Raw genomic sequence first — 27,589 nt, forward strand, 5'->3', positions numbered from 1 at the left:
CAAACCAGTGCTTTATTAATGAAAGACTTTTACTAATGAAACAAAACAGATCAATTTAGGCGTCTGTTTACTTCTCAAACACATTCAGATCCGTTAATCCTTTAGAGAGGAACAGTTTCTTTCAGGGGTTATTAATTTTTTTTCTTGTTGTGACTGTGACACCTGGAATAACTCTAGAAACCACAAAACTGGGGAAACGATAAAGAACTCCAGTTGAGTTTGGAACATCTAATGTTCCTTTTTTGTTTGTTTATTTATCCGTTCGATGAGCTCATCCTCCTAATTATTTGCATTTTTGTGGAGTTTCATTGTAATGAAAACCACATCGTTTATTTTATGTTTCTGGTTGAATAATTAGAACAAATATGAAAAAACTTTTGACGACAGACAGGATTTGCTTCCTGAGGCTTCAGGCTCTGAGCGTTTGTTTCCACATGTCTGGGAATTTTTTTTTTTTTTTTGTTGACAACCTGAGATGACATTTGTCAGGAAGGGATTTCCATCCCGTGTTGTAGCAGCCAGCAGGTAAGCAGAGCCCGTCTGATCACGCTGAGGGTGTGTCGGTGCCCGGGGGGCTGACACAATAATTAACACCTTGTCACCGTGTAACAAACCCGGCAAAGCCAGGCCTTGGGCTGTCGCAGGCGCCGTTTGTGAAGCAGGAATCAGTTAGACGGAAAAACAGCTAAACCGCGTTTCTGAATCACCTTGATCTTGACATTTCCGTCAGCCTTTTCGGCATCGTGTCGTTCTGTAAAACCTTAAACCTTATGTGACAAGAGTGGCATCAGTGAGTCAGACGAACAAGGACCTGAACGAGCCTCTATTGTTAGGAGAGCGAGAACAATCTGCAAGCAATCCAGCTTACATCACATCTCAGCTTTAAAAGCTCAACTCCACACTCTCTGTTTCTGAATTGAGAAAGCTCCACGGATAAGAAGCGATACGTCTTCAACTACAGAATAGAAGTCCAGTTGTTTTTCGTTTTTTAAACTTTTTTGAATTTACCATGGCCTGGATGACTGAGAATCTACACCAGCATACCTTAAAGTCACGCGCAAACATTCGACCAGGCAGGGAGGAGAGAGTCTTCGGGGTGGCTCACCTGATGAACGCAGACGTTGCACTTGTCACAGAAGACCATCTCGTTGCCGTCCTCTCCCTCTGGCGAGCGGCAGACGTCACACACCACGTCCTCGTCGTACTCGATGCCCAGGCCTTCCTCCGTCTCGATGGCCTGCTGCATCTTCTCCTCGCACACGCTCTCCAGCTCCACCAGAACGCACTCCATCGTCAGCTCGTCCAACTCCGGTAAGGCTGGCGGCGAGAAAACAAAAGCACAAGTTGAGCTTTTACCAGAGAAAAACGAGGAAGGACCCACAACGACCCACAACCAAAACCAGTTTGAGCCACTTAAGGGAGATTTGTGCTTAAAGTAAACGACTAGTAATTCTGCCTTAACTCCATTATATCTTATACCAACAAGAAACTGCTTTTTTTCTTAATCAGAACCATTTTAAATAAAAGCTGAAGTTACAGGAATAACGCTGGCAAGAAGGGAGAAATTAAACAAAGCGGTAGAGTTACAGTGTCAACACCAAGAGTTTCCTTTTGGTTTGTGTTATCTGCAAGGATAACAGCAACAGGAAACTGCTCGTATGAAAGTTGAAAGAAGCAAGACAATTTACACATTTACAAAGTTATTCTTGGCGAAAACACTTCGTCTCGCACTTTAATTGGAAACGCACACAGATTTCCCTCGCATGTTTATCTCACAAGGTCACTCTGTGTTTTTTCTGGGGGCCTTCAGGAGAAATCTGCTGGAAATCAGCCACGTGTGAGACTCGGAGTTAAAGTACAGAAATGCTCGGCGAGCTCATTCATCATCCAGACAAAAATAACAAGTTTTGCCATCAAGCCGTTTTTTTTTTTTTTTGCCCACAGCTCAGTTCATCCCGCCAGCTCGTGTTGACATTAGCATTTGTATTCCTGCTCAATTTGCATCTCAAAGTAGTGCCTTGCTCTAAGGCTGGTTAATAGTTGATGATCTCACTGGCAAACGTGAGCTTTCGACCTCATAAAATATAAAAGGGGATCTGAGATAGGAGGAAAGTAAACAGTCTGATTTCCAGGATGGTGGCACACAGATGTGAAATATTACTTTCCCTAACTCCAGGAGACAGTACGCCTAATAAAGAAATTATGCTTAAAAACAAGTGAAATGGTTTTTTTTTTTGTCTTATATAGTTGATTTTTAAGGAATTAACTGTTAAAAAAGCCCTCCTTGAAGAAATGCATATAAAAAACCTAATTTAAAACTTGAATATTAAAATTTTAAAGAAAGATGCGTGATCAGAGTATGTGCTGGGGATGACTCTCAGCTACTACCACAACAAATTTGAGCTTAATATCTATAAAACTGACAAAGTTGCAGCCATTTTTTGTGTCCATTTCATTTAAATCTACCCTCTGGTCGGTGAGATATTTTGCTAACAGACAAACTAACAGCAACAGATTGCACAAGTGACTTTGATGGCACAACTTCAACATTTTAATTTGCTTCAGATTTTACATAAAAGGCAGAAACTAAACAGATTTCAGGGTTTAAAGTCAAGTAGATCATGGGTTAAGCCTCCATCACCGGCTGATTTTAAAGATAAACACAACATGGAGAAAAAGTTGTTGTTTTTTTAGAAGGAGTATTTATGTGGATCCTTTTTCTCCCCATTAATAATTTTTTTTGCACGTAATCAGTTTACATTTTGTGTCACGCCATTCTCATTATTTTCCTCTGAGCAGCAATAAAACAAAGTCTGCAGCTCTGGATTGTTTATTGATTTATGTGAAGGATTTGGACTCAGCTGGGAGGTTTTCTTTTGTTTTTTTTTTTGTTGTTTTTTTAAAGTGGAACTGAGCATCCTGTGTCTCCATCTATTATTTATATTATCCAATCCTTTTCCACTCAAAAATAAATAAATAACTTTATTTACTCTTTCTTGAGCCTCTCTTAGCCGGCAGGGTTCAACCTGAGCTAAACTTTCACATACTCCAGAGCAGCGTCGCGCAGGAAAAATAAATAAAACACGTCAGGTTCACTAATGGAACGGGATGCATGTGGTTTCAAATCGCACACGAGGGCCGACTCTGGACTCCAGCGCAGATGCTGACATGAAGTAAAAGCTAAAAGGATAAAACTGAGTTTGTTGTGAAAAGGGGAAAATAGGTAGATATTAACCTGCAGTGACATTTCTTTACATCGTGAACTGAAAACACGGTGAAAGGAAGGAAATGACCCAAACCACATATATATTATAACCGAGTGTGTGTATGTGTGTGTGGATTAACCACAAAAATGTCCGTAACTTTACAAATATTGTGCAAAAATTTGGGGTGGTAGTAGCTGGAAGTCATCCTGACAGCTTTGCTGAACTGTTACAATCAACACTTAACAGAATATCTCATGAACCACTTGATGGTTTTTAATGAAACGTTCAGAGAGTAATCACTGGATGTACGTCTATATCTGAATACCATTTAGGGTCAACCCTTTTCAAGATGTCCGCCACAGCTAACTGACCTTAGCCAACACAACAGTAGCCATAAATGAGACAAACTTGAAAATATTGTGATAAATTTGGTGATAGTCGCAGATATTTATCCCCTTCTTATTTATCTGAGGTTTAGCACCTTGTAAGACTTCATAATATTACGAGATTAATGTTTTTATTTATTTAATTATAAGATGACTGGCAGCATTCTCTGGCATTAAAGGCCTTTAATTCTTATTTTTCCCCACAAGGCTGCTCTTTTTGTTCTTCTCTATTTCTATTTAAATGTATCTACTTAATGCTTTATTATGTTGTTGTGTTTAATACCAGCTATTATCTCTAATACCACTGACAGACTGTTTCCAGGGTTTTGTGCAGCTTTAATAATCTGTTGTTTGTTTTTTTTCCTTGCAAGAAAACAAGTTTCCTGTAAGCTGAATAATAGTAAAACCCATGTCTTTAGCTCCGATTAAAGACGTGTGTAAACGACCATACCTGCTCTCAAAGAACACTTTTACGTCCGTCCACAGAAAAAGTGGCAGACTGAGACAGAAAATACAGACTCATCCTATTGAAAGTATTTAGCCTGATCCAGCAGAACTGATCAGATCTTCTGTTTGTTTGGTGTTTTGTCGAAGGCGATGAGAAACGACTCGTTTCAGCTCCAGGAAAAGCAGAGCGGTGTGTGCGTTTGATTTAAGGAGGATCTGTACCACAAATAAGGCCCGAAAGCCCTGCGGGGATTCATAAACACAATTACTACGGTTTTATCTGCGAAGGGGCCGATCAGATACTGAATAAAACTGGCGGAGATGAGGGAGAAGCTCGGGGTCAGCAGCTGTCACCGTGGCAAAAATATAAAGACGGAGCCAATCGGAAAACTGTGGAAGATGATGAGGCTCTGCAGAAATGACAGGAATGGGAAGAATAAAGAGTCGGAAAAGAGGCAAAAACGCTGCAAAGTTCAAGTCAAACACAGCATATTGACAGCATGTGACGGTTTATAAGTTTTAATGAGTTTTTGATTTTAAATTGGAAAAAAGGGGGTAAAAATTCCATCTGTTTTTAATGAAACATAAGAGCTGCTTTATAGCTGTAAATTAGTCATATTAGTGGTAAAAGACAACGAATACCTGCAGCAAACACCTCACAATATTCCTGGAAAAGTCCTGGATGAGTCCTGAGAGCAACAATAAATCACTTCATGTTATGTAGCTGAGAGTGATTCTCGGGTGAATCACTTAAATAAAAGTAGCTCTGAGTCCTGCTGCTGCTGGTTGTAACACTACACAAGCTGGACTGGAAGCTTTGACAAGTAATTTAGAGGAAAAGAAAGTATTTTTTCTTAATAATCCATCAGACAGCACAGCACTGAGCTACTGACAGGTAAAGGTTGTCATTAATGATCGTCTTAGAATCCACTGTTCTGCCTTAAAACTTGGGTCACTTACATGGACTAAAACACAATTTACTATTAATACAATTAGGACAGCTCTCTGAATAAGACATTGTTTATTTTTCCTTTTTAAAAGGATAATCTAAAAAAAGTAAGCAACATTTTAAAAAAACCTAATCAGTTGTGAAGATGCAAGAATTCTCTGAATCACTCTTTTACTTTATTTGTCTCATTCAGAAAAAGGTTAGTTTGAATAGAAATATAATGGTATTTCTGCAGGAAGTGCTACAGCTAGCTGCTGCTGGCACCTGCACTTGCAAAAATAAAATGAATAAATCATAAAATCAAACGTGACAAAAGACCTGAACTTACTTTAAAGAGGAAAACTCACTGAAATAAAACAAACCAAAGCAGAACATCCAGAGACCCGGCACCTGCAGGCGTTCGTAAAAACAAAAATAATTGAAAATAAACATTTTCTAAACAAAGCTGCTGTCATTTTAATGTTAAAAAGCGAGATTATAATCTGTTTGCCGCTTTGCTCGAATAATTTCAAACAGCACAAAGCAGAGGCCGATGGGAGTGACGTTAAACTGTATTACTTGTAACGTACTGGGCTGATTTATTTCACCACAGGTCAACATGTCGGGAGAATCGTGAACATTCAGCTCTCGGAGTGGGACGTTTCAGCGGAGGACGAGAAGCTGCAGTCCTTCATCGCCCCACAACGTTTTTTTTTAATTTTCTAAAACTCACCCATCTGTCTGAACTCCTGATTGACCAGCTGCAGCCAGGCAACATCCAGGTCGTCCAGGTCGTAGCAGCTGTAGAGCTGAGAGCGAGGGGGCGGAGCCTGTCCCTCCTTCACCTGCCTGCTGCCGGACACGCCACCTGTCGACTCCGGCAGCAGCCTGAAACGACAACAGGACTATTATTAAGACGTGCAAATTCAACAAGTATCCTTCCATGTTTGTTGCTTATTTGGCTTTTTTTAAAATAAGGTCATAATGAGTTAACAGATAATGAAGCATTTTAATGAACATAACTATTCTTGAAAGCAGAAAAATTATTTCTAATTATTTTTCACTGTAAGCTCCTCTCACAATCACACAATTTACCCCAATTAACAGGAAAAAAAGTTAAATCGACTAAAAGTGGAAGAAAGTAACATTACACGAGAACAAAATGACAAACTGTATACTTTTTTTAAAGTTGTCACTGCGTTCATTACATTTCTTTTAGCTCTGGATGTTGATCTTAGAGGCATCAGATTTTTCAATTTAAAATAAATCAACTTAATTTCCAGCTTTAATGAAAAGGAATAAAAAATGTTTGAATGCTAAATCATAAAAGGCATTTAAATAGGAACATACTTATTTAGAGAAAATATATTAAGTGCTGGTTATGAGTTTCCAGCAAAAAAAAAAAAAAAAACAGGTTTACGTGATGAAATGAAACTTGATTCAGACATAAAATATGAAACTGATTTAAAACTGCACAGATTAAAGTTGTGTTGCACGTTTTTTCTTTTCCAGTTTTAACTTCTTCCTTTTCTCCTCTTCTTTCCTTTCTCATGTCCCTCCCTTCTTTTTATTTCCCCATGATCCCTCATAATTTCTTTCCTTCTTTTACCCTTTTTATTTCCTTCTTCCTATCCTTCTCTTACTTTTCTGCATTTGTTTTCTCAGTTTAATTTTGTTCATGTTTTCCTTCCTTTGCCACAGGTGTTTATATTACAGTCCTACAAAGCTGCTTGCACACAAACTGTGAATGTTTTGTGACTGAAATCATTAAAACCTATTTGTTTTCGTGGGTCTGTCCTCCACAGAAACATCCTGACCTCATGGTCCAGAGAAACTGAGTGTTTGACCCATGATATATATATATATAAAAAAAAGCCTTTAGAAACAATAAAAACCCACAAGGTGACAGGGAGCAGAAACAGGAAGCTCCTCCAGCCAGTGTCTAGTCTCTGGAGCCTCGGGGTCCAAATGTTTCAACAACAACAGCAGGAAATGAGGTCAGAGACGCTCTTCAGCCCACTGGGACCCAGCAAAGAATGAGACATGCTCATGGATGCACCCAAACGGGCCATCTTAACACATCCAAAGAACTAACTGACACGTGCAGACAGCGCGCTGAAACGCCACGCCCAGAGTGTGTCCGAAACTCCTCTGCGCTTTACATCGTTACACAACCACACCCGCTTGTGTCACACGAGTCGTGACCTTTTGATTGAAAAGGTGAAGCGTGTCAGCGATCGCGGCCGCAAACCACCTCCAGCTCCAGCCCCCCCCCCGGTTTAGCTGCCGTCCTCAAACGGCTCATTATTGTCCCGCTCGCCATCATCGCTGCCGTCAGCCTCCCATCAGGCGGCACAGATCATCTTCATTCTCATCATCACCACCAGCAGAAAAACAGCTCACACAGTTCGTCTTCACGAGAATGACTCTTCACATGTGGTGCCAGGAGACAAAAAACAGGAAATACTTAAAGACCTAGCACGCCTTGAAGGAATGCACGTCACCCGCCGCTTTTCATTCCAGAGTTTTAGAGTAAAATCAGCTTATATTGAGAGATGAGCTGTAGCCGTTTGGATCAGAGGTCACCCTCAGAGTATGTGTTGAGGATGACGCTCAGCTACCACCACATCAAACTTCAGCTCAATATCTGTAAAACTGGCTGCATTAAAGCCGTTTCTGTGTTTGCTAAAATGATCAGCTGTGGCAGCCACCTCGAGTTTCACTGACTCCAAAAGTTATTCAGGTGTAGAAAAATACATCCAAAGATTACTTTGAGAGTTTCACTTAAATCCGACCAGTGGTTCGTGAGATATTTTGCTAACAGACAGAGGTTTTAATCTTGCACATTGAGTAGCACTTGGAGTATGTGCTGAGAATCACTCTCAGCTGCAGCCACACCAATTGTTAGCACAATTTCTGTTAAAAATGACTGAAATATAGCCATTTTTGTGTTTTATAAGGTCAGTTGCCTGTAGTGGCCATTTTGAATTGGGTTGGCTCCAAAACCTAATCAGCTGTAGAGGTGCACCCAGTGATTATTTCCTGAAATGTTCATTACAATCCGTCCAGTTGTTTGTGAGATATTTTGCTAACAGACATAGTTAACTCCAAAATTATAAACAAAGATCCTGCACAACCTGGTAGCACTCAAAATATAAGACTTAGCTACTACCACACCAAACTTTAGCTCAATATCTGTAAAACCGACAGAACAGTAGCCATTTTTGTGTTTTTTTTAAGATTTATATTCAGATCATCCTGAATATAGTTGACTTCAAAAGTTCATCAGTTGTAGCCGTGCACACAATGATAACTTTAAGAGTTTCTTTAAAATTGAAGGAGTGATTCATGAGATATTTTGCTAAAACATGTGCCCAAACACAACGACATTACTGCCTGCCACCATGAAAGGCAGGCAGGAAAAACAAGAAACATCAGAATAAAAAGGATGTGCATGTGGCTCTATTAGAGAAGACGTTTCCCTACAAATGTCCACACAAACAGACGCAGAATGCTGCCATTTTTCTTGCACTTTTATGCTTTTTTTTTGCAGATGCCCTCAGCTACACCGGGATTCTTCCATTTCCAGCTCAAATCGATGTCGCCATCCCAGTAATTGTCCATCAGTGATCAACAGCATCTCGCCCGCAGATACAGCATCTGGTAATCTAATAGAAAAAGCACAGATCTGATCCATTTTTGTCTGCAAATGGCCAATTTTGACCATAACTACAGAATCAGTGAGCTAATGTGCAACGATTAATGAACGCCGAGCTCGGGAGTATTTTTTAACGTGACGACAAAAAGGCAGAAAATTGATGCCGATTCTGGCGTGATATCAGGATGATACGCGATACTAGAAAAACCGGCCCGGCCAGTCAAACGGTGGCGGACGACGCAGACGTTTTATACCATGAGGGAGAACGGGTTTCCTGCTGGGAACACGGAGACGACTGGTTCTGCTGAGCAACAAGTGTTTCCTTACACGGCTGTGTTGTGCTGCTGCATTATTAACGGTGTCGTTCCGCAGGTTTTGTCTTTCAAAACAAAAACGGTGGAAACAGACACCCCTCCATGTTGTCACAGATTCCCACTAGGAGCTCGAATCGTGGAGGCGTACCTGACGCAAAGCTCACAAACTGACCGCAGTTTTTGTTTCGCTATTTTGTTTGCTCCCAGCACGGCACGAAGATTTATTTTTTAATTTTCACTTTGAAACAGTTAAAGCTCTTAAATCCCCAAAATAAATTTAAAAAAAACCTTCAAACAAATGAAGCCTTTCTAGCACCAATAAATACAATTAAAGGGATTCCTTGAAGAAATGCTTATCGCCCGCCGCCTTTCACTCCAAATTGTCTAATGTTGTAGCCATTTTATTAGTCACACCTTTAAAATAATCTATAAACAATCTCATACAATATGAGATGTGTTAGCGCTCTGACTGTGTTTTGTTAACAACTCTCAGCTACTACCACATCAAACTTTAGCTCAGTATTTGTAAATCAGACCAAGTTATAGCCATTTTTGTGTCGGCTCACAGTTGACACCAATAGTTAGTGACAAAGCTTTAAAAACAGATCACTCAGAGTAAAAGTTGGCCATGACTCTCAGCTACTACCACACCAAATCGTAGCTCAACAGCTGTAAAGTTACAGACATTTTTGTGTTCGCCGACGTTGACGACCTGCAGCGAGCATCTAAAATCTGACTGACTCCAAAAATGAGTCGTTTGTTGCTGCGAATCCAATGATTACTTCCTTCAAGTTTCCTTAAAATCTCTCCAGGGGTTCAGGAGCCATTTTGCATGAATGACAGACAAACAAATATATGAACACACGGGCAAAAACATTATCACCCTTTTGTCTTTAGAGCAAACGGTATAAAAAGAACAAGTTACAGGGATTTTGAGAAGTTACCATCCATATCCACAGTGTTTTAGTGTTTATAATATGTACTGTCTGCTTTATAAACATTTATGTTAAAGAAAAAGGGTGAAAATAATACACTTTTTGTTTTTTAAAGTAACTGAAAGTGTTTCATTTTGAATAAAAGGATCTGTTACTGCCTTGACGCTAAGATGAGAGAAATACAACACAAGACAAATTACATTTGTTAGCAAAAAATTGGACATTTTGCATGTTTTAAAGCAAAATTATTTTTAAAAAATGAGTGAAGAACTAAATTTGTTCCGTTCAGACGACATTCTTGCATCCATAGTTTCGAAGCTTCAGCCCCACACAACGATATCAAATTCTTCACATCAAAACATTTTTAAAAATCTCTAATAATCTGCCTTGTGGGACTAATAGAAAGTGGAATTTAAGCTTCAAAGCTTGAAAAGAAATAACAGACTTCTCTTCTTCTGACAAACAATAAGGAGAGCAGCCTTGTTTGAAAATAAAGCATGCATTTTTTATGAATTTCATGCAACTTAATTATTCAGATACATCTCAGATTTCATCTACAAGGCGGCTAAAAAGATCTCTGCGTGAGTTTATGAGTCGTTCAGGTGTAGCCTGCAGCCGAACAATGTTTCTGTTAAATCTGCGTGTAGTTTAGGTTTTTTTTGCAGGGCTTGAATAATGTTTGTTTGGCTTTAAACCAAAAGTAAAAAGAGAAAAACTGAAATAAAGAAGGCAAAAACGAAACAGCAAGTTAACAGAAACGCTGCTTAAAGACAGAGGAAAAAATAATCGGTTTGTGAACCTCGACCGTTTTACGTCTTTACATGAGATAAAAGGATCTAAGATAAAAAAAGAAGTGTTTTCAAAGATTGACTGAGAATATGTTTGAATCAGAACTTTGCTGTCAGATAAAGGCTGATAAACAAATTCTAAAAAAAAAAAAAAAAATGAAACCACTTCCTGGTAATAATGTCAAGTCACCGTATCAAACAGGAAGTGAGTCGATGGTTTGTGAGCACGATGTGCTCCTCTGCCGATCAGTATCAGGTGTCCTGCAGTCAGACGCTCGACCGCGTTGCATAACGAAGGTAAACACATCGTCCACTTTCATCATAACAACCCAGGCGGAGAGAAAACCAGGAGTCATCCATCAGAACCAGAGACCATTACAGCTCTCTGCAGTCACAGGAAGATTTTCTGTTTCTGTGGCAAACCGGAGAATAATGAGTTTTCAGACTGCACAGGAGGATTTAGATTCATGAAACAGTTTTGTTTTCAGGAAGAAGACTGCAGAAGATTGGGGTGGATTTTAGAAAGAGAAACATGTTCGTATTTAAAGTCTATGTTCAGATTGAATTTAATTTATTATGTAGTGTTTTTACCCGTGTCTGTGTGAGTTAGTTTGTCCGCAGTGTTGGCCCTGAACCCCTGGATGGATTTTAATTAATCTTGCCGAAATTAATCACTGGATGTGCATTAACATCTAATTAACGTTTGGAGTAAATTTCATTTACAGCAAACCGTCATCAGCCAACACAAAAACACCAATAACTCTGTCAACTTTACAGACACTGACCTAAAGTTTGAAGGGCTAAGAGTCGTTCTCCGAGCTGACTTCTTACAGAACTGCATCAGATTGTACAGACAGTTATTTTAGAGGTTTGACCAAAACGGTTACGGCTGTCTCTTCTCAATATAAGATGACCTTTTTTAAATTTTTGATCTTGCCTGCCATTTTCCTTCTTTTCTTATCCAATAGCATTTAATATACAATGCCTTCAAAATCCTGACAATGATCAACAAGGTTGTATCATAAAACATAAGGAGTAAATATCTTAATTAAAGCAGAAGTTTATTTTTGAAAACTTGAAAATTTTAGGAATTTTCTTTACGTTTTGACCTACAGATTCCCCTTGGACAGATGAGAAGAATAATAAAATTAACCACTGGTGTTTACATTCAGCAGGGTATAATAAAAAGAAGAACAAGGGTATTTTAAAGACACCCCCCCCCCCCCTCGGAGTCATAACAACAGGGCCGCTCTTTCAGCTTTGATCTTTAGGTTTTGTGCGCCATGAAATATTCAGGAGGAACTACACAACGTGTGGCTCTCATTCCTGAAACGGTGAAAACCGAACACGACGCCGAGCAGGAGCATTGGTGCCTTGCTGGCTGCGACGTGCCTCCAGGGAGGAGAGGAGCGTGAGCCGCACAAATATGCCCCAATGAGCCAAAACATTATGACCACAGAACGGCAAACACTGCTCATCCTGCATTCACTTGGACGTTGGGTGGAAAACCTGCTGAATATTAAGTGTAAACTCGTACTTTTTTGGCTTATTGGTGTATATTTTTGCGTAACACCTCTGGACAGCACCTTGGAACAAGAAGTTCACATGTTTGTGTACTAAATCTTAAAAAAGAAAAGAAGCAGTGCAACTACTAATGCAAATAGTTCACTGAAATTTTGATCCAGCTGAATGAAGTTCTGGCAAAAATGATCATTAAAAATCCTTTTCTCATGCAGAAATGATTCTCAAAAAGTAAAATTATATGTAAACATATGTTATTGTGCAGTCTTTATCAAGAATCAAAATGTATAAATCAGTGTTTATTGATACAAAATAAGCTGTAGTTATTTAAATTTGTATTTTTGTCTCTGTTTCACAGAGCTTTGGATAACCATCATAAGCTTACCAGAGTTTATTCATGAACCTGATAATCGCAGTTAATCAAAATGCATTAATAATTGTCTTATAATCTCATTGCCGCGTTCTGAATCATAATCAAATTGTGATGTACTTTAAGATTCCTCCTTTAATGATAGAGTACATTAGTTAACCTGATTGTGTTTGTGTCCAATAAAGTAATAACACATCAAACTTGGACTGTTTAAAAATAAAACGGTCCTGAAACAATGATCCTGCCTCGAACAATATCTCTTCCCATGAACATATGAAGTAAATAAAAGCCTCTGCTTCTGTTTGAGCAAGCCGAGTGTTTACCTGCAACTTCTCATTTTCTTTAAAGGCTGTGGGATCTCATATTGATCGTTTTAATCTAACATTTTAAATTCAATGCCATCTGTGCGAGATGGAAATTAAATAAAAGCTAAAATACTGCAATTCTGAACTAAAAAGAATACAAACTGTTTATCTTCAAGAGAAAAAAAATACTAATCAGACAAGAGCAGCTTGATTTCAAAAAGGACAAACAGGAGAGGAGAGGGTAAGAAAAGTTAGCTTTCCCTACTCCCATATGTTTGTCTGCAGTCAGTAAATCTCACTTTCCTCATTTTCATAAAACATCAATAAGAATCTTTTCACACGGAGGGATGAAGGAGATGGTGTTTACATAAGACATTTCCAGTGTGGGCAGACTGACAGCGGCTGAGCCGAGCTCTCGGTCTGACTCCGTGCCCACACAGGACACGTCTACTTTAAACAGACATCAACTCCTGACAGATCACTCACGCAGAACAGGAAATCTTTCTAAACGAGCCTGGAAACATATACGGGGCTAAACGGAAAGAAAAAAAATATAAAGGAGGGAGCGGGGCTGGGATACAGAAAGTACGAGAGAAACGACAACAACAAAAAAAAATGGAATATGATTAGAGAAGGGGGATTTTAACTGGGAAGAAATCAAAAAATATTTGCATTTTGACATTTATCCTTCATTTATGATATGTGTCTGAAAAAATTTCATTTTAAACTCAAGGGAGAAAAAAGAAAATCACTAACTAGAGACTTTTAAATTAGCCAAGAATTATAAATCTGCTGGCTGCACTGACAAAAAAAAAAAATAAAATAAAAAAAAACTACCTACTTAAACGTGCTGACAGCTTGTTTAATACCAGCTAGAATAAAAAATAAACACTTACAGGTTCACTTTTTCCTTAACCCTTCACACAAAAACTCCTTATAATAAAAAATACAGGACTTAATAGGATTGGGAGACTAAAATTCTCCATTGGCCATAATAAGTCTAAAAACCAACAATTAGAAATATACTCATCTAGATGTGTTTAAACTTTTTTAAGGGTCAAACACAGACTTGGCAATTCTTATTCGACATACAGCTGTGAATGAAAACTATTTGTGGCCAAAAAGAAAACAAAGTTCAAATTTGGGGCTGGTTTTGTTTTAAAATAAAGGAGTTACTCAAAGCTTTTTGACAAGAAATCCACCAGATCTGTGCAAGAATGGACACGTGGTTAACTTCATGAAGATCTTAACGTCGCAGCATTGAGTCTTTTTGAAAGTTAGAACCTGCAGGAAAAACGTCTTCAAAAAAAACCTACTTATTTTCCTGAGAATCAACGACGCACATCGAGGAGAGATCGGAGGAGACCAGGTGGATCTCAGAGGAAAGAGACGATTACCGTTCGTGGCTTCATCAATCTTAATGCAGCACTGAAAAATTACGTTTAATAAAAAATAAAAAAAGGTACATTTGACGCACCTAAGCTGTGGCACCAAGCTTCTCCATCTGTGGTTTCTCTGGTCTGGTGAAAAGCCAAAAAAGACAGACAGGAGCTCCGCAGGGTGCAAGACAAAACTGCCAAAGCATTTCACTAATAACAGTGATGTAAATAAAACACATATTTGTGTAATTTGTCAGGGAGTCTGTGTTTAACAGCTGACAGCTGATTGTGAAACAGCCACGATGACGAGTCACGGCGCTTATTAAATCCACTTGTTGATCCATGAGGATGAGGAAAACTCTGTGCCTCCATGCAGCTTCATTTTATCTGGTATTTATCTGGAGTATTTCATTATATTGGCTGTTATAAGACATCTAGACATCTAATGTCCTCTAAATTAGGTTATGGAAAAGTGCATCCTAACCACAGGGTGAAGCCGCGCTGTTTACATCTTATGTCTTGGCTCATTTAAAAATGAGACGTCCAAATTTAGTATTTGGAGCCTTTAAGAAGTAGTTTTAAGCACCATAGAAGCTGATGATTGTCCTTTATTTTCTTATTTCTTTAGTTGTGCAGCCGCCATGATGAGAAACATTGACTCAGGTGTTTATTTCTAAAACAAATGCACTTTTTTCCCCCTTTTTTATTAAACCGTCTTGTCCTTTTGAATATAATAAAATTGCAAACTTAAACAGTCTTCGCTGATGGAGATGGATACGGTTGGTTGCACATGATCAGGGGTGTCTTACAGCGTCTTCAGGTTTGGATATTAATTGTATATTTATTTATAGGTCAAAACAACAAGCTAAAATAAAGTGGTAACTTTCATTCATTTTTTTAAAAAAAGGGGGAAGCAAATGGACTCCAATGGCTGATATAATGATCTTTACTTCACTACCACCAACGCAAAAACATCTTTGTTCCAAGGTTAAGGCTTAAAAAGAGCCAATAAAGCTGCGAAGCATGACATCACAAAAGAAAAACATGAAAAACCGCAACAAATTTCAATATAAATGGATGAAAATGTAGCTCTGAATACAAGATTAAACCGTCTGTCCAGACATACCAGCCTTTACAGACGTAAACAATCGTCCCGCTGTGTGTACACACTGGGTCTGTGTGTGTGTCTGAAATAATCTCTCATTCTTGAAATACCTCACTGTCACAGTACGGCTGAGAAAACCGGCTATTCCCTTTCCTTCCCTGTAATCCCTCTTTTCCTTTCCTCAGTTTTCACACCAGACTGTGTGTGTGCATGTGTGTGTGTGTGTGTCTGTGTCTGTGTGAGCGCGACACAGAGTGTGTTTTGCCAACACCCCCCTTGTCCTTGGCAAGCCTCCANCTAAAACACGGTCTCATATCTGCATTCAGACAATCAGGTCAGCATCCAACCTGAACGGGGTTACCCACCCCAGGATCCAGGGGCAACACTGGCGCTTGATGATGTGCGTTTGTGTGCAAAAGCAGGATTAATTTATAAAACATGTTAAAGAAAAAAACAACTAATTGAGTAAGACCTTTGTTTAAAACTTTGGCATTAACTGTTGGAGTTACCCTGTGTGTTAGTAAAATATCGCATGAACCACTGGATGGATTTTAATGAAATGTGCAGAAATTAATCACTGGATTTATATATATATGCATATATAAATGCAGCTGTTTAACCTTTGGAGTCAATTGAATTCAAGATGGCTGCCACAGCCAACTGATCTTAGCAGAAATGGCTTTAATTCAGCTAATTTTACAGCTAAAATTCACTTTCATAGTAGCTGAGAATCATACCCAAAGCATATTCTAAGTGCTACACATTGCACAAAACCTTTGTTTAAAACCCCCCGTTTGTTAGCAAAATATCTTATGAACCACTAAACAAAACATTGGATGTGCATCTACAACTGATTAGCTGCAACTAAAGATGGCTGCCACAGCTAATCGACCTTAGCAAACACAAAAATGGCAATAATTCAGTCATTTTTACAAATATTGAGCTAAAATTTGATGTGGTAGTAGCTGAGAGTCTTCTCCAACACATACTCTGACCATTAACAGATTGTGCAACGCTTTTGTTTAAAACTTTACCATGCAAAGTGACAGGCAACATGTATTCCTTCTAGGAATTATACTTCTTAATATAAGTTTTTTATGAATCTCTTTGTTGCATGCTAAGATCACAGACAGTTCTATAAAGATAATGAAAGTGAAATAAAACCCAAACTCAAATAATGATCTGAAACATCTCAGGTGGGGTTGGGTGATTATTTCTGCAGATTCATTCTTCAAACAGCCTGTGATGGTTTGATTCTTTAAAGAAATATGTAGACTATTAACAGAGCTGACAACACGCTGAGATTTTTGAGCTCAGTGCGATCAGAAACGGTTCAGCTCTTCGAGACGAGATGTTTAAATCAATATGGAAATAATTAGAAAGCTCTAAACATGACAGTGAAACTGGTTCTGGCGGACTCGAGGAATGGAAGAAAAATATGTTTTCTTCCAACTTCTGAGATTTGAAACTGGCAGCTTGTTTACTTTTGCCTTCGACCACATATCATTTATCTGTCTGCTGCGTTGTCACGAACGCCGAGGAAGCCTAACGTCAAAAACAAAACCGACAAAGTTGGAAGCTGAAACTAAAAAAATAAATAAATAAATCAGACACCATCCTCAGTTGTGAGTGTTGTTCTGTGGGAGTGAGTCATCCCCATGTGGAAAAAACACCATCACAATTAGCAAAGAGAGTCATCTTGTTGCGTTTATGAGAAATAAATATTGCCGTTCCACCTCTAATTCGCGCACACACAGAAACAGTTGAATAGTTATCCTTGGGAGAAGTGAGTCACCTTCATGTCATATTCATGTCACTGAAATCAATCAGCCGCCCGAAACACACAAACATCGTTTACACTGACCTTTTAAGAGATGACTCACCTCTGAGGTTCTTTCACAGCAATCAGCGAGCGTACACCTCACACAGACACACAAATCAGCCACAAAAAGACTTCACGCTTACCAAATAATCACTTTTATCATCTGTATTCTCTTTTAAACTCCATGAACCAGATCGGATAATCCCATTTAATAAAGCAAAAGCATACCTCAGCGATGCACGAAATCGACAGCCGGTAATATTTGAAACGCATGAATGTCATCATTACTAGATTTGCTTGTTGATTGAAGAGAAGAACAGAAAAAGCAACGATGAGGAACCTTTTTTGTTTTGAAACACAAAAAAGGATTTTATATAGAGGTGCTTTTGTGGCCGACAGCTGATTTCTGGGAAATGTATAAGAAGAACTAAGCACCAGAGGTGAAAAACTCTTTTGTTTTAAATGACCTTTTATAATAGTTTTCTTGACATATACAGTTAAGGGCAGCCTTATGAGAGAAACGCGCTGCTTTAAAAATATCTGCACATCAGAATTAAAAATATTCCTGCTGTCAGCGGATTAAAAAACGATGCTGATTTATAAAACCAGAAGTTAAGATTCTGTCTCCCATTATGGTCATTACTGTACAGAAAAGCTTTGTGTAAGCAGCTGTTTGATAGTTTTAGCTTGTGTTAGGAAGAATGTCTCCCAATTCTTCCTACAAAATCTTTTGGGCCGTCTTTCTCTTGGTTTCCATTTAGACTGAAACTACGAAGGCGCCACTTTTAGCCTGCAGCTGTTGATCCAGTCCAGTAGATTTCACAGGAAGTTCGAGAGCTTTTCTTCTTCCGTTTGTGTATAGATGGTGAGATGTTTGCTTGATACGAATGAAATGTTTCCTGGCAAGCCCAAACCATGACTGATCCGCTGCCTTGTTTTATACAGGCTGACGCCAATTGTGTAGATGTGGTTTTGTCGCAAAATTCTGCACCCTTCCTTTCCTTTGTCAAACTAGCCTTTTGTCTTCGCAGCCCACTGCAAAGAATTTCTAAAATATCGCTGCTTGTCTGGTTGTTCATTTGCTGAAATCTGAGGTGAGAATACAAGAATAGCACACCTCCAGAATCGGACGAATCTTCCCGTATGTTTGCACGGTCAAAAGGAGCATTTTAATTAGCTTTTCTGGTTAATCCTGAAAGCAATTCTGTCTGAAATTTGTCTTTATCTTCCAGGCGTCGGCTTTACTTCCACTATCGCTGTTAGCTGCTATTTCTTAATTACATCATGAACTGAGGAGAGACACATCGCTATCTCCGTATAGCTTTCTTGTGTTTTGCGGGACTCATTTATTTTAATTTCCATAGAGCGGCAGATCTGCTTCAAGGAGCCCACGACTGCTAATTGCTGGGGTAAGGTTTAAAGGTGTCTCAGAGCTTTGAAAATGGCATCTCGTTTTTTTTCTAATGGTTTTTGAACGAGCCATACCAATGAAAAACAGCTAATTAGGATCTGAAAGGAAATCATATTTAGTTCTGATTTTCGTGGCAGCCTAACTTTAGCTATCGCCGTCTGTGTGATATCATGTGCTTTACAGCTTATGTAGAAGATATTTTTAGCTTTCTCACAGCTGCATGATGTGTCAAAAATAATGTATTGAAAGCAACGAGTGGAGGGGGAAAAAAAACTACCTATGAGCTGAAATTCACTAAGCGTAGTATCTTACTGAGGTGCATCTTGCAAAATTGTACTCTTGTCCGTGCACATTATACTGCTGACCTCCTCCACCCACATTGTGCTCATCTTGGCTCACTGTGTAGTACCCTTGGCAGCTGCCCCCAAATTCATGATTTTATCTCCTGAAGAACACTTCTGAAATGAAGACATGCAAATTTGAGTCAGTTTTTAAAGAACCATTTACCGTCAGCGTGTTTTTTTTTTTAGATTTGGACATTCGGGGCTGAAGCCTCAGATGTTTTCTGTCAAAAGGAGAGATTCTGTCCCTGTGTCAAAATACAGCTCCAGAATTTAGAGAAAATAAATCAAGAAGGGTTTGAGAAAGGTTTAAGACAACTCCGCAACTATTCTGGGAGGACAAGTTGAAGCGACAGGAACGTGACAAGATGCGGGAGTAATCAAATAATCAGAATTCAATGAGACCGCAAGAACATATTTCCCTGTTTTCTCTCAATTTCGAGTTGCCAACTCGTCTCCAACAGCTGCAGCCCAGTGAGATGCTACCCTTACAGTGAATTTCAGCTAAGTGAGACTCTTTCTGCTTTATTTTTGACACGTCACGCAGCTGCAAGCCTCCGAGACTCACGCAAGGAAACTGAGAACCGTGAATGTTTCGGGACACTTTGGAGATTCCCTCATGAATGCCGTTAACGAGCCGCAGCCCAGTGAGAGTCTACCTTAAAGCTGCATAGAGCTGATAATTCTCTGTTGATTCATCCCTGCAATTATTCATTTAGAAAAATGAATCATTTAAAACACTGTAACCATATGGTTATAATTGCTTTAACATACATTTGTGGTCAGAGGCAACAAAAGACAAAATACTAATAAATATCAGGGGATTTAAGATGAATATGTTTCAGTCACAGTATATTTTATCCTAAAGGAACCTTTTTCCCTTAAGATATTTAATCAGAGATAAAATATTTGATAGACTCTTGACCAATACTTGTTAACCTAACCAGAAAATATAATCTTTTTGAACCCAACAGGTTGGGTTTTGAGTTTCTCTCTTAACCCGCGGGGCAAAGAGGATTGTTGACTTCACACACAGGGAGGCAGCGTTGATGTGCTTAACAGTGAGCTGCCATTTTGCTCTGTGGTTCAGATGCCAGTCTGGTCTGCCTGTTGTCATGGATATGATTCAGACTTATTAACACCTCTGCTTTAAACCACTGCAGCCTCCTGCACACGCACACAAACACACATATATAGACCGAGGAGAGTGCATAAACATAAATTTAAAGGCAAGCAGCGCCACAAAACAGTGCATATATACATGCGTAATCAAATGGCAAACACTTCTAAATAGATACTAACACAAATACACAACAGTGCATACACCCAGAGAAAGACACATCTCTGTTTGCCTTCCCTCCCTTCGCTCCAAACTCCCACAGCTTCCAACACAAACAGTAAAAAAACAAAAACACCAAAACTACAAACCCCCCTCCCTCCCATTTCCACCTCTCCCTCAGTCCTCTCCTCTAAAACGTGCAAACAATGTTGCACAAAAGAGACAAAACTCGTAATAACGAGGATAAAAAAAGAGATGCAGGCTGCAGGGAGAGGGAGACAGAGGAGGAAGAAAAAAAAAGGAGAGAGATGGATGGGTGGTGTGTTTGTGCCTAGAGCAGAGTTTGGACAAAAAAAGGCAGGGGGAATGTTTTCATTCATATTTTCCACCCAGTTAGTTTGGAGCCAAAGAGACACAGTGAGACAGCTAGAGGAGGGAGAGACAGAGAGAGGGCAGACAGGAGACACCGCAGACATGTTCTTCATCCTTTAAACACCTGAAGTGAAGCTGAATCGTGCATACAGTCTGAATACATGTGATGCAAAATCTGCTTTTAACATTTTAGCATAATATTAATAATTACAAGAAGAACTGACTAAGCAGAGACCTTAAAGGAGAAGCATTAAGATGTGATTGGTGGCCTCATCAATGTTTGCAACTTGTAGCTGCAGCTGGAAAGATGACGAGAGCAGGAGGAAAAAATGAGTTTACATTAAATATGAATCTGACTCATTAGAGCAGCAAGTGCAGCCACTTGATTCCGAAGGTGCTGATTCATAATTAACACCCTGAAACATCAGAAAAGAATAAAAATGCAGTTTATTTGCAGGATTCCAAGCTCCTAAGCAGCAAAAAAACCCTCAGACGATTTTAGGATTATACTACATGAAGATTTTACTGGGTTGAATTACGACAATAATTGGGCATTACCGGGACATTCAAGTTTCTGTTGATCAGTTTCTGATCACAAGTGGGCAAGTTGTGATCCCAGAATGGTTTTGAACGACATTAAAAGACCACGGCTGGTTTACTTTATTCAGAAGACAAGACTTATAATAACCAGAGCGTGTGTCGGATGCCTAAAGTAACTAAATGTGAAGACCTTTGTGGTCAGATTTGCAAGACTTTCAGATAAGTCCCAGTGCTTATTCCAGGTATCTGATGGGTTCTGGTTCTGATCTACCTGGCTGTAAATGGGGATGTAAAACTGAGCCAACAAAAATGGTGTCTGGTTTGAGCTTGTTTGGACTGAACTGAGTCATTTTATCCAGCTGAAACGGAGGTCAGTGCTTGCAACACAAGGAATGTAGTTTTGAAGTTTAGAAAACTTTATTTTTAAATTTTCTGTCTAAATCAAAACCAAATAAAACCCTTGCATTTTTAATGCTTTTTTTCCACCACAAAGACCTAGGAATATGTGCAGAGATTAAAAAATTTCCAACTTGCTCATCTCTTCTGTCTTATCACGCTGCTAAAATTGTCGTCTTTTTTTATCATCACTAACCACCAAACACATAAAATGTGCTTTGGAACAAGCCACAAGCATCCACCTACATAGGAGAACATCAAATCATCAACCTTCTCCCAAAACATAATGTTTCCTACAGTTGTTTAGATTCAACACCTTAAATTAATGAAATTATTCAGCTGTTAAGTAGGTGATTTAGCGCTTTAAATAGACAAAAACCATCAGTAAGCTTTTCTCTGCACTTTTTCAGTAAAACCTTAAATTAAAATCACCCAAAAGAAGTAGAAACAGTGACTATATCAGCTGTTTTGTGGTTAAAAATAAAATGATACATATCTGCCAAGTGTTCTGCACAAGCTGTTCAAGTGATATTACTCACACGAGAGATATGAGCCTTGTTTTTGAACCAGACCCTCTTTTTTTTTTTTCCTTTATCAAGTATAAAAAGAAGCATAAACAGACTCATTGTGTGCAGTGGGTGTAGTAACATTGGCCAACTTCCTAAAATCCTAGGAAGTAAAAATAAAAAAATAAAAAAGTCAGCTTGGACAGACTGTTTCCTTAAAGAGGTTTGCAAGTAATTCCACAAAAATCACAAACATGCAAAACTATTTTAACGCTAACACACACAAGTTAGTTCAGTCATAATGTGGAACGAGTTCCCACTTTAAACATAACCACACACTGTGGGGGGAAAAAAATGCCAAACAAATTGCACTTTGTCGTGTAAAAAGTGATGTGAACATCTCTGAGGTGAACACAGTTTGGTGAAGAAGAAGAAAAAAAAATAAAAAAACTTGAGATTTTTGCAGCCATCCTGTCCTCAAGGCAAAAGGAAAAAATGCCACCCAAGTGAGCCACAATGTTCCCAATGTTCCTTTTAGGAGGAAACACTTAATACGTCTTTATATAAATGGTTACACAACACTCAGCAAGTTCACAAGGGGAGGCAGTGGGTGTGTGTGTGCTGGAAACAGGGTGTAGCTGGCTGACGTACACACCAAAAGATGAACACACACACACACACATTCATACAAAAAAGAAAAACATAAAAAGGCAGAAAAACAAACAATGACAACCACACACAGAAACCGACACAAAATCCAGACAAAAGTAAATACAAACTGACAGCAACGGTCTGCAAACACACTTTAACACACAAAGGCACCATGAATGGGACCAGACACACTGATGGGAAAACTCCTCATTGTTGCAGCTCTGTTAACAGAAACTCCTCCTTTATTCAGCTGGCTGCTGAGCACACTCACCAGCCGCTGGAAAATCTAAATCTGGAAACGCTGCAGTTCATACCAATACAATATGTGTGCATGTACCATATCCAGATATATAAATAAAAACAAATACATGCATCCTCTCTGCTGGGAGCTGAGTGAACTTTTGGAGGCAGCACAGTTTATTTCAGCGGGTCTACGCTAAACTAAACAAAGGTTTAACATCAGCTAATGTAGTGTAGTACGTTGTTTTTAATAAAAACTTGCTCCCTATTAGTTTAGCCTGGATGAAAACGTTCGCCCTTTTCTTTGCGCTCGATGACTGATGCCGCGTCAGATAAGGTACAAAGTTTCTATAACATCACTTTAAAACTGACCAGAATATCTCTTTAAATCAAAATCTACATAGCCTTTCTACCAGTTTATAAAAATGAGCACTTTTAGACTAAAACAGACTTCTAAAGAATATTATTTATCAGTTTTAAGGTCAAAGGTTGTGCTGACATTTACAGACAAGGGATGATGTGTCAAAGAAAGATTAAATATTGCATTTCTTCGGCCAAATGATGATGTTTAATTTAACTGTCTCAAGTTGGCTCACACACCTATGATTAATATGCTGAGGAAGTATAACTGTGCTAAATGTACCAAAATTGTAAAAAGTCTTGAATGGGACTTTCAACATATCTGCCTCAGAGAATATTGATACAGAAATGCAACAAATGTTAGTTTTGTGTTGCAATGCTTAAAAAATGCTCTATTTTTTTTACATATTTGCAGCTGATGTAAAGTCGAACATATAATAGATGCAATAGATGGTTCTTTTTTCAATTTGTGGCCATTACTCAAGTCAAATTGATCCTCTGGAAAAAATATTTGCCCACCAGTGGTCCATACTGTGGCCACTTTACGTCATGCTAAGCAAAACAAAAATGAAACTTCATAAAAAATCATCCATCATTACCCCAAAAAGAAACTACAACAAAAAAGTTAAACATGTTACATATAGACATATATAAAAAAATGGATGTTTTACAATAACATAATGTCTGAAGCTGTAAAAAAAGAAAAATAATCTAAAGATTAATGTGAGGATGATTAAATCAAGACGACTGCTGAGCCACATTTTGTCAGCTCCAGCTGCCCCCTGGCTCACTTTGAAACCACAGCCTGGCTTTTTTAAATTTGTCACCTCATTCACATCCAATAAATCACTGCAGAGCAAATAAAAGGTCTTGTGGAAAACATGTTGACAGGCTTTCAGGCTGATAGCTCTGCCTCCTCTCTGTTCTTCTCTGTGTGTTTATGAATACGAGATGGTGTCAGAGCTTGTCCAAGTTTCTCTAAAAGGCTAAATGCATCTGTGGTGGTTGGGTTTTTGGGTAAATACAAGCATAATCTATTATGTTCAGGGGCTCTGGACCTTCTCCTGTGTATGATGCAGATTGGAAACAGTGTCTGTGTGTGTGTTGTGCTTCTGTCCTTTTGTAAGAAAGATCAGAGTTATTGTGTAGGAGTTGTTTTAAAAAGCTCACCTGAAAGATAAGAGACCAATACGGAGAGGAAAAAAAAGAGATGGGAAGCTGCAGAGCAAGAGAGGCAGAGAAAAAAAGGGATATAAACAGAAAATAGATAAGCTAGAGATAAAAAAAGGAATGCCAGATAATAAAAAAGACAAAAGACACCAACGCTCTCATGCCATCCTGTTTTCGATGATGTCATGAAATTTACTGGACATAATCCCTATGTGTGTGTGTGTGTGTGTGTGTGTGTGTGTGTGTGTGTGTGTGTGTGTGTGTAGATTACTTTTCCCCTACAGTGAGATAAGAATGACTCACTTCTTTGTCAGAAAACAATGCGTTACAGTGTATAGAGGCTGTATGTGTACAGTACACACAGACACTAAGCCTTTTCCGCGCTCACTTGAAAACAAGGATTACATTTTTACATGAAGCTTCAGTGAAGCATAAATACACAAACAGGCTACGCTGTTTTTCCCTCTTCACCTCTTTGACTCGCAGTTCATCGGCAACACGTCACACCTGTGACCATCTCGGGGTTGGAGTTTAGCAAGATTTTATCAAATATAAAGTCACATTCGTTCAGCTTTTACAAGAAAAATCCAACATTTTAAGAGGCTTGGAAGCTGTTGTAGTTTGCTTCAGAGGCATAGATATGCAAACTTAATTTACAGTTTAAGCCTCGCATCCACACGGAAACAGAGTTTTAGGAGCTTCAAAACAGCGTTCTTTGAAAATGAGTTTCATAGTTAAAAAAATCTTGAAATTCCACCGTTGTGATTTTGTGGACAGCCAAAACGCAGCCTTTTGAAAACTATGTCCCACCTCTAATCTAACCTGCAACAGGGCGTCCTCTTCTTTTAGTTGTGTTTACATTTTCTTAATGCACCTGCTCCACGCCTTGTTTCCTGTTTTCAGTGTATGTCTGTGGCAGAGTTACAGCGCCACATACTGGCCTGGCGTGGTACCTTCAACTTTTTGGATCGTTTTTGATGTGACCATGTGGATAAAAGACATTTTTAGAAAGGATGCCATGTTCACGAGGACAGTTATATAAATGACAAATAAAAAGAACATCTTGAAAAAACTGTATGCCTGAGTGGACATGGCCTTATATTCCAGATTATTCTAAACATTTTATCTAGCTATCAAACGGCAAGAGGCGGGATAAACCCTAAAAAGGTCCAGCAACAACACGAACAGAAACAACAACCAATCACACACAATCATCCTGAGTTTGACTGTAGACTCATTTTAGCCAATCGCTCAACTCGTTTAGATTTTACAGGAAAACAAGGTTAAGAGCTTCACAGAAGAAACGTACACTCGAATACTGCGGCATGTGGACCATCTGATGAGAGATGCGTTTAATCTTAATCTCGCTGAAAGCGTGAATCTAATCAGATACTATTTCTCAGTATTGGTTAGACTTTCTTTATACCATCCGACATGCAGAAAAAACTAAAAAAAAAATCCCCAAAATGTGATTTTAGCTATTCTTTTCAGCCATTAACATAACTAGCTATAAACCTGTCAGTGGCTGCTAAAATGAGACATCTGAAGGACACTAGTGGCCTTGTGGTTAGGTTATATACTATTTGGTGACAGTGTCCCATGTTGAATTCTGCTCCCTGCCTTTGTGGTCTGTCAGTATCTTCATTTTTTATGACTAAAAGGATGCTCAACAAGAATTCCTCTGTGTTTGGTAAAAGCTTCAATTTCATTTGAGCATTACTTAGATCCCAACTTTGTTCTACAAGGCTACCATATCTTTTCGTTCAAGTGCATGTATTTTGGTTTGCACTTGTTATTTACGATAACGGTGGCCAGTTTTTCTTTTAAGAATGTTTTAAACCAACTCCAATCTAATATTTAACCTAGTTCAGGACATTCCAATGTCTCTTTACTAACTCTTGTTTTTTTTGTTCTTTTCCCTTCCAATCAAAGCTCACAGCACAAAAAAAAGAGGAGAAAAAAAATGAATAGAAATGCAAAAAGGAAAACTGTCACTCCCTTTATTGCCTTAAACCCCGAGGAGACCCTAACCCTAGCCCTGAGCCAAAAAGCCCTAACCCCTTCAACCCTGAGGAGACCCTAAACCTAGCCCTGAGCCAAAAAGCCCTAACCCCTTCAACCCTGAGGAGACCCTAACCCTAGCCCTGAGCCAAAAAGCCCTAACCCCTTCAACCCTGAGGAGACCCTAACCCTAGCCCTGGGCCAAAAGGCTCTAACCCCTTCAACCCTGAGGAGACCCTAACCCTAGCCCTGGGCCAAAAGGCTCTAACCCCTTAAACACCTCACACAGCAGGAGAAAATGATGAGAGCAGACAGTCAAGTGTTTTCAGCTCTAAGGAACATATACAGGTCATGAATATTAATACAAACCAGTTGGATGAGCGAAAAGAGAGATGTGTAGGTTTGCTGTCATGTTGTCAAGCAAAAGGCAAGATTGTTTGTGCATGTGTGTGTCTGCGAGTGTGAGTGTGTGTGGAGGAGGAGTGACTGGAAAGGTGCATACAACCAAATTAGCTGCAATAAACTGTCCTGAACCGGTTCACTGTCAACACTCTACACAAGTGGAGGAGAGGAAGAGAGTCACGCGCGCTGCATTTTAACGCTCACCCAGGGCGCTAATCAGAAGATAAATAACCTCTCAGCTTGACATGTGCCACACACACACACACACACACACAGACAGGAAAGGAGTCAAACATTTAGACACACAGTTTGTCTGAAAAGGTAATCAATCAGCTTGTCTCGGAGAAGGTGAGAAAGGTAAAGAGCGAGAGAAGTTGCTGTGGACAAAGAGAGAAAGCAGAACTGCGGGGCAAAATGTGGAAAAAGAAACACTGAAAACTACCATCGTGGAATACTAATGTTTGGGATTTTTGCAGGCGTGGCCGATTCATTAGCGCAGGTGGGGCGGCCACCTCTCTAAAAAATAAAAAATCATTTGTCTCAAAAAATAGTTCCTCCTAATAAATAATGTACCTTATTACTTAGCTTGCTATGTATTGTTTAGTTTTGTGTGTTTTTCGACTATTTTGACTCTTAGATTGAATTATCAAAAATCGTTTTAAATTTTTTTTCAGTTTTTTACTTATTTGCAGTAACGGGGCAGGACAGGTCAACGTCCGTGTTCGTCGGATCATTTATCATATCACCTGTCGGCAG

The 27,589-nt window shown here is 39.0% G+C and overlaps 1 protein-coding gene across 2 annotated transcripts in view; it reads right to left on the reverse strand.

Moving 5' to 3' along the window:
- jade2 (jade family PHD finger 2) overlaps positions 1 to 27,589 on the reverse strand; it is a 169,229-nt gene that overhangs the window by 62,378 nt on the left and 79,262 nt on the right. For both annotated transcript variants that reach the window (XM_025006726.2, XM_017419881.3), the window contains exons 5-6: positions 5,701 to 5,855; positions 1,106 to 1,317 (exon numbers count right to left, since the gene is read on the reverse strand). In XM_025006726.2, the coding sequence (XP_024862494.1) occupies positions 1,106 to 1,317; positions 5,701 to 5,855 (367 nt within the window). The remainder of the gene's footprint in view (positions 1 to 1,105; positions 1,318 to 5,700; positions 5,856 to 27,589) is intronic.

Source organism: Kryptolebias marmoratus, linkage group LG13 (assembly GCF_001649575.2).
Source record: "Kryptolebias marmoratus isolate JLee-2015 linkage group LG13, ASM164957v2, whole genome shotgun sequence".
Taxonomy (NCBI): domain Eukaryota; kingdom Metazoa; phylum Chordata; class Actinopteri; order Cyprinodontiformes; family Rivulidae; genus Kryptolebias; species Kryptolebias marmoratus.